The 8,386-nt window shown below is 38.8% G+C and overlaps 1 protein-coding gene across 1 annotated transcript; it reads left to right on the top strand.

Moving 5' to 3' along the window:
- Positions 1-5,687: 5,687 nt before the first annotated feature.
- LOC143861412 (uncharacterized) lies at positions 5,688-6,584 on the top strand. Its single transcript, XM_077372339.1, has one exon. The coding sequence runs from the start codon at positions 5,688-5,690 to the stop codon at positions 6,582-6,584; it is 897 nt and encodes a 298-aa protein (XP_077228454.1).
- The last annotated feature ends 1,802 nt before the right edge of the window (positions 6,585-8,386 follow it).

Raw genomic sequence — 8,386 nt, 5'->3', positions numbered from 1 at the left:
AAATGATTGATATTTATAAAGTTTCTAAAATAAGAAACTTTTTATTTCTTCAATCTCTATCCTTCAGCAACTAAATCTAAGATTCAATACCCTCTGATCCTAATCTTAAAACTTGGCAAAAAACTCTTTGACACCATCTCTAGGGTTTCTTATGTCCAAAAGATGGATGTTTTATAAAGTTTCTAAAATAAGAAGCTTTCTATTTTTTCAATCTCCATCCTTTATCGGCTAAATCTAAGTTTCAAAACCCTCTGATTCTCAACCCAAAACATGGCTAGAAGTTGGTTGACATCATCTCTAGGGTATCAATACCATGAAAGGTGGTCCTTCATCAACAAAATCTAAGTTTCAATACCATCTAATCCTCACCTCAAAACATGGCTAAAAGCTCCTTGACCCCATCTCTAGGGTCTCCTATGGCTAAAAATTGATGTTTTGAAAAGTTTCTAAAATAAGAAACTTTCTATTTTTTCAATCTCCATCCTTCATCAGCTAAATCTAAGATTCAATACGATCTCATCATCAATCCAAAACTTGGCTAAAAGCTCATTAACACCATCTCTAGGGTAAGCTATGTCTACACGATGGATGTTATCTAAACTTTCTATTTTTTCAATCTCCATCCTTTATCAACAAAATCCAAGATCCAATACCATCACATCCTCATGTCAAAACTTGACTGAAAGCTCCTTAACACCATCTCTAGGATTTCATATGTCCAAAAGATGGATATTTTATAACGTTTCTAAAACAAGAAACTTTCTACTTTTTCAATCTCCATCTTCCATCAACTAAATCTAAGATTTAAAACAATCTCATCATCATCCCAAAACTTGGCTAAAAGCCCTTTGACACCATCTCCAGGGTCTCTTATGTCTAAAAGATGGATGTTTTAGAGTTTCTAAAATAAGAAACTTTCTATTTTTTAATTCAATATCCTCTATCAACTAAATCTAAGATTTAATACCATCTCATCCTCTTATACAAACTTGGCTAAAAGCTTCTTTACACCACATCTAGGGTTTTCTATGTCTAAAAGATGGATGTTTTATAAACTTTCTAAAATAAGAAACTTTGTAATTTTTCATTCTACATGCTTCATCAACTAAATCTATTATTCAATATCACCTAATCCTCATCTCAAAACTTAGCTAAAAGCACTTCGACACCATATCTAGGGTTTACAAAAAGAAAAAGATTGATATTTATATAGTTTCTAAAATAAGAAACCTTTTATTTCTTCAATCTCTATCCTTCAGCAACTAAATCTAAGATTCAATACCCTCTCATCCGAATCTTAAAACTTGGCAAAAAACTCCTTAACACCATCTCTAGGGTTTCTTATGTCCAAAAGATAGATGTTTTATAAAGTTTCTAAAATAAGAAGCTTTTTATTTTTTCAATTTCCATCCTTCATCAGCTAAATCTAAGATTCAATACCCTCTGATTCTCAACCCAAAACGTGGCTAGAAGTTGGTTGACATCATCTCTAGGGTTTCAATATCATAAAAGGTGGTCATTCATCAACTAAATCTAAGTTTCAATACCATCTAATCCTTACCTCAAAACATGGCTAAACGCTCCTTGACCCCATCTCTAGGGTCTTCTATGGCTAAAAATTGATGTTTTGAAAAGTTTCTAAAATAAGAAACTTTCTATTTTTTCAATTTTCTTACTTTATCAACTAAATCTAAGATTCAATACCATCTCGCCCTGATCTCAAAACTTGGCAAAATACTTATTAACACTATCTCGAGGATTTTCCACGTCTAAAAGACAGATGTTTTATAAAGTTTCTAAAATAATAAACATTGTATTTCTTCAATCTCCATCATTCATCAACTAACTCTAAGATTCAATACCATTTGATCCTCATCTCAAAATGTTGCTAAAAGCTCTTTGACACCATCTCTAGGGTTCACTAAGTATAAAAGTTTGATGTTTTAGAAAGTTTCTAAAATAGGAAACTTTTTTTTCCTTCAATCTTCATCATTCAGCAACTAAATCTAAGATTCAGTACACTCTCATTCTCAACCCAAAACTTTGGTAAAAGCTCCTTGACACCATCTCTCGAGTTTCCAATGTCTCAAAGATGGATGTTTTATAAAGTTTCTAAAATAAGAAACTTTCTATCTTTTCAATCTCGATCCTTCATCACCTAAATCTAAGATTCAATACCATCTCATCATCAATCCAAAACTTGGCTAAAAGCTCATTGACACCAACTCTAGGGTCAACTATGTGTAAACGATGGATGTTATATAAACTTTCTAAAATAAGAAACTTTCTAATTTTTCAACCTCCATCCTTTATCAACAAAATCCAAGATCCAATACCAACACATCCTCATCTCAAAACTTGACTGAAAGCTCCTTAACACCATCTCTAGGATTTCCTATGTCTAAAAGATGGATATTTTATAAAGTTTCTAAAACAAGAAACTTTCTACTTTTTCAATCTCCATCTTCCATAAACTAAATCTAAGATTTAAAACCATCTCATCTTCATCCCAAAACTTGGCTATAAGCTCTTTGACACCATCTCCAGGGTTTCTTATGTCTAGAAGATTGATGTTTTAGAGTTTCTAAAATAAGAAACTATCTATTTTTTAATTCAATATCCTCTATTAACTAAATCTAAGATTCAATACCATCTCATCCTCTTCTACAAACTTGGCTGAAAGCTTCTTCACACCACATCTAGGGTTTTCTATGTCTAAAAGATGGATGTTTTATAAAGTTTCTAAAATAAGAAACATTGTAATTTTTCAGTCTCCATCCTTCATCAACTAAATCTATGATTCAATACCACCTAATCCTCATCTCAAAACTTACCTAAAAGCACTTCGACACCCTATCTAGGGTTTACAAAAAGTAAAAGATTGATATTTATAAAGTTTCTAAAATAAGAAACTTTTTATTTCTTCAATCTCTATCCTTCAGCAACTAAATCTAAGATTCAATACCCTCTGATCGTAATCTTAAAACTTGGCAAAAAACTCTTTGACACCATCTCTAGGGTTTCTTATGTCCAAAAGATGGATGTTTTATAAAGTTTCTAAAATAAGAAGCTTTCTATTTTTTCAATCTCCATCCTTTATCGGCTAAATCTAAGTTTCAAAACCCTCTGATTCTCAACCCAAAACGTGGCTAGAAGTTGGTTGACATCATCTCTAGGGTATCAATACCATGAAAGGTGGTCCTTCATCAACAAAATCTAAGTTTCAATACCATCTCATCCTCACCTCAAAACATGGCTAAAAGCTCCTTGACCCCATCTCTAGGGTCTTCTATGGCTAAAAATTGATGTTTTGAAAACTTTCTAAAATAAGAAACTTTCTATTGTTTCAATCTTCTTACTTTATCAACTAAATCTAAGATTCCTCCTGACCCAGGCAAGTCCTCTCGTTCCTTCCTCCCCCCTGGGAAGCTACTTTTTCGGTTTTTTTGGGTGGTTTTGGAGGAATTCTAGATCATGGAGATTCCTCTTGACCCAGGCAAGTCCTCTGCTGCTGTTTTGGAAGGCCGTTTCTAGGCCAGTCCAAAACCTGCTGGTCATGGCAAATCTCCTTCATCCCATGGACTTGTGCCTCAAGCCGTTCGTGAACTTGAGGAAATCTACCAATTTCAAGGGTGTTCTTCTTTTGCTGAACATCAGCCATCACCAGGTATGAGCTCCCCCTCTTCCCTTGGAAATGAGTTTCTACCATTTCGTGAGAAGGAAGATATTCACGAGTTTGAAAGGCTCCCCATTGCTGTTGAACATCAGACTCCTTCTCTCTCTGAAAAAGGTATAAACTATGCCCAGCGTATTGCTTACCTAAAACAGATGATCCCTCTGGATGACCCCCTTGGCAATGAACAGCCCTCAACTCAAAAGGTTCACAAAAAACCCAGCTCAGCCTCCCATCTCTCTTAAAAATTCTAAAAATTTGTCTGGGCTATCTTCCAAATCCCCTCCTTCTCGGAAATCCCATGATCTTCAGCCCATCCATTGTGCTCCTCCCCCTCCAACCCTCAACAGTTTCTTTCCTTTGGAATTGCAAAATGGAGAAGATGAGATTGCTAGAGTGAATCCTTCCTTATTTGGCATTTCCTCCATTGCTCAAAAAAACCAGGGAAAAAACCACCTCTTTCAGGATAAGGGGTATTGTCCAGCAGTCTTTCCTGTGACCCCTGACAGTCAATACCTACCCTCTGCTGTCTCCTCTGCCCCCAGTCTCTTCACCCCAGGTCAAAGTCCTATCCTTAACCAAAAGCTTATAGCAGCTGCAAAAGAGGAGAAAATCAGAAACCATGGCCCACATCTCTCCAGCTCATTCCCATTGTCCCCTGGAATTTACACCTGCCCACTTGAAAATTCAAACCAAGGAAAACCCCTTTCCAGCTTCCTCTCTCATGAGCCATCTTTTCCCCATCTTTCCCTCCCACACAAAAATTCAAATTCTCCAACTACTGTTGAGACAGCTCCCAAATCAATTTCTGCATCCAATTTAGAGAAAGGAGATGACGCAAATCAGGACTCTCCTGGTCCTTGGAGATCTCTCTTTCAAAAGACCTCATCCAAGGGGCTTTCAAAACTTGAGTTTGTGAACCCTGTTTTGGCTGATTCCGGGAAGAAGAGGATTTCTTTCGAAAATGAGGAGCTAGAAGAGACTGGATGTAAATGGAAAACTTCTTTGGTGGGTTATTTTATTGGTAGAAGGCCCTATTTTATGAATTTGAGAGAAAACCTCTCGAGGAAGTGGAAACTTAAAGGGGACTTGCAGATTTTCTCCCTAAATAATGGGTTTTACTTATTTCAATTCACTTGTCTGGAGGATTGTGATTCAGTGCTGGAATCAGGGGATCACTCCTATGCTGGGAGACCTTTGATTTTACGAAAGTGGAAACCTGGGACACCCCTAGAGATACTAAACCTGACCTCAATCCCTGTGTGGGTTCGTCTTCCAGGCTTGCCTCTCGAGTTCTGGAGTGCAAAAGGATTAAGTAAAATTGCTAGTTTTATTGGGAATCCTCTGTTCATGGACTCAAGGACTACTGAAGAAACAAGGCTAAGTTATGCTCGTATGTGTGTGGAAGTGGACGCCGAATCAGATTTTCCCGATTCCATTCCCATACATACCCCTTATGGGATTCATATCCAAAGTGTGCAATATGACTGGAAACCATCAGCATGCAAAACCTGTCTTGATTTCAGTCATACCTCTGAGGCATGTCCCAAAAAAGTTCAGGTAGCCCAGCACAATTATAAGTAGGAATGGAGGCCAGTAAAACCCCTATCTAAGCCAGCCACTCAAGATAGGGACGGGGAGGAAAAGTCAGAAAAAAATCCCTCTAAACACCCCCAAGTTGGTGAGCAGAGTAGTAATCACCATGGCGTCAGCTCTCGAGCGACAGAGACAGCAATTCAGATACAAAATAGCTTTGAAGCCCTGACTGAAGATGAGGGTAATGATATGAGGTGGGAGAAAGTCAGGATCGAGTTGAAGCCAATATCGTTGAGAGTGCTGCCCTGGTCACCACTCTTGATACAGAATTAATCTGTCTCTCAACTTCATCTTGTGAGCAACCTGTTCAACTCTTATCGGTAGGTTTGAGTGATTGCCCGCATCCTCCTCAGCTCATTCGCGCCCAAGAGCACATCTCTGAAAGAGACCCACCTCCCCCTTCACACTCTGTATCTCAATGAATATCGTAACCTCTTGGAATATTCGGGGAATTTGCTCAGCCGCAAAGAAAAAGGAAGTTCAATACCTGATTCGAAGCACTAATGCTCCTATCTACTGTCTCCAAGAAACTAAAGCCAGAGAATCTTTGATGATGCATCATGTAAAAGATATTTGTGAGTCTTGGGATTTTCATGGAAATTATGAGCATGTAATTAAAGGTAGAGTTTGGATTCTTTGGGATCCAATGAGAGTAAATCTTCAGATCCTTTCGGAGTCGAGCCAATTCATTCATGCGGAGGTTCTTCTTACCCAAACTAATCAGAGGTTTCATCTTACCACTGTCTATGGGAGGAATTATGGGGGAGATCGAAAAGTTCTGTGGGAGGATCTTGAATTAGTAAATGCTGTCATCCAAGGCCCTTGGATTGTGCTGGGGGATTTCAATGTGATAAGGAGCTATGATGAAAGATCGGGCGGTCCTTCACATAATCAGAATGACATTGAAGATTTCAATAATTGCATACACAATTGCTGTTTAGCGGACCTCAGATCGATTGGTCACTCTCTTTCATGGAATAATCGAGCCTCGCCGAGTGAAAGGAAATATGCTAGACTAGATAGAGCTCTGGTAAATGACCTGTGTCTCCAAGACTTCCCCCTCTCTTTTGCTGCGTACAGGCCTCCAGGAATCTCAGATCATAGCGCTATTACTGTGAGTCTAAAAAACCAAACTAGTCTAGGCCCAAAACCTTTTAAATTCATGTCAATGTGGTTGGATGATGTCTCTGTTTATCCTGTTGTTGAACGAGCCTGGGCCAATAACTGCATGGGAAATCCAATGTACAGGTTAGTGTATAAACTTAAAGAAGTTAAGAGACAGCTTGTCTCATGGAACAAGGGCATTTTTGGTTGAATTGATGTGATGCTCCCTATCGCTCGCCGCAAGCTTGAAGATATTCAAAATCAACTTGCTCAAAACCCAGCAGATCAGCGAATCAACAAGGCCGAAATTGAAGCTAGAGATGAATTCCGTGTCATTGCTAGAAGGGAAGGGATGCTTTTCAAACAGAAATCTAGAATCGAGTGGCTATGTCAAGGTGATTCTAATACCAAGTTCTTCCATGCTGCTGTCAGAACCAGGAATCATTTAAATCACATTATGGCTATGGAAAGAGAAGACCAATCCATCTCCTATGACCCTCACGAGATATCTAGTATCTTGGTCAATTACTATCACAAGCTCTTAAACAGAAATCTTGATCAATATATTCACACCCCTATGCCAAATAAATTCCTTACCTTGGAGGAAGCAAATCATCTTTCCCACGAGGTGACCAAGGAGGAGATTAGATACGCTGTGTTTATGGCTGATGGCGACAAAGCGCCTGGTCCGGATGGATTTAGTGGCTTGTTCTTTCAAAAATTTTGGTATCTTGTTGGACAAGACTTTTCTGATGCCCTTCTCAACTTCTTTTCGAAAGCAAAGATCTTGAAGGAAATCAATAACACCTTTATATCCCTCATTCCTAAAGTCCCTGATGCGGCTTCGCCTTCCAAGTTCCGGCCGATTTCCTTGTGCAACTTCATATACAAGACGATCACCAAGATCCTTGCTCAAAGATTGAAATCTGTGATCAACAAGTTGGTTAATCCTGCCCAATCTGCTTTCATCAGAGGAAGGCAAATTCAAGACAATATCTTGTTAACCCATGACATTCTGCATAAATTCCATCTCGCCTCAGCTAAATCGGCTATGTGTATTAAAATTGACCTTGCCAAGGCCTTCGACAATGTTAAGAGAGAAGCTCTTCTTCAATTTATGGCGAAACAGGGCTTCACTAAACTTTGGTGTAAGTGGGTGGAGGAATGCATTCAGACTCCCTCCTTTGCTGTCTTGATCAATGGGTCTCCACAAGGCCACTTCAACTCAACCAATGGAATTCGACAAGGAGATCCCCTATCCCCTCTGCTGTTCTGTTTAACAATGGAAATGCTTTCCAGAACCCTTGAAGATTCTCAGATGAGAGGTAATCTCCAATCCCCCTTTACTCATGGAAATGTCTCCATAACCCACTTGCTTTTTGCGGATGACCTTATGATCTTCGCAGAAGGTTCTGTCAAGTCTGCAAAAGAAATTCTGGCTTGTTTGGAAACATTCTCCAGTTACTCTGGCCTCCATCCAAACTTCTCGAAATGCAATGTCTTCTTTTCTAGAACTTCGTTCAGAGACAGGAAGAAAATTGAAATTTTTTTGCACATCCCAGAGGGTAAATTGCCAATCAGATATCTTGGGCTCCCATTGACTTCTTCAAGACTCTCTTCAAATGATTGCTTCCCGATCATCTCGAAGGTCACTCGAAAAATCAATGGTTGGAGTAACCGTTTCCTTTCCTCGGCGGGAAGGATTGAGTTGGTGAAATCAGCAATTCAGTCTTATCAAGTCTTCTGGTCCTCTTCTTTTAACATCCCCTTGGGAGTTATCGACAAGATTGAAAGGCTTTGCCGGGATTTTGTTTGGGCTGGCAGTGAGAAAGCTACGAAAGTCCATACGGTGGCTTGGGAAACTATTTGCAGACCTAAGGAAGAAGGTGGTTTGGGAATCCGTAAGCTAAGAGACATAAATTCGGCTCTCCAGTGCAAATTACTGTGGAGACTTATCCAAGACAATAATTCTTTGTGGAGAAAATGGATATTTGCAAAATATATCAAAAATAA

Source organism: Tasmannia lanceolata, unplaced genomic scaffold (assembly GCF_043159265.1).
Source record: "Tasmannia lanceolata isolate RefF3 unplaced genomic scaffold, GAP_Taslan_0.1 ptg000037l, whole genome shotgun sequence".
Classification (NCBI taxonomy): domain Eukaryota; kingdom Viridiplantae; phylum Streptophyta; class Magnoliopsida; order Canellales; family Winteraceae; genus Tasmannia; species Tasmannia lanceolata.
Note: the sequence above shows the minus strand (reverse complement) of the source record. Positions and strands in the feature narration are given on the sequence as shown.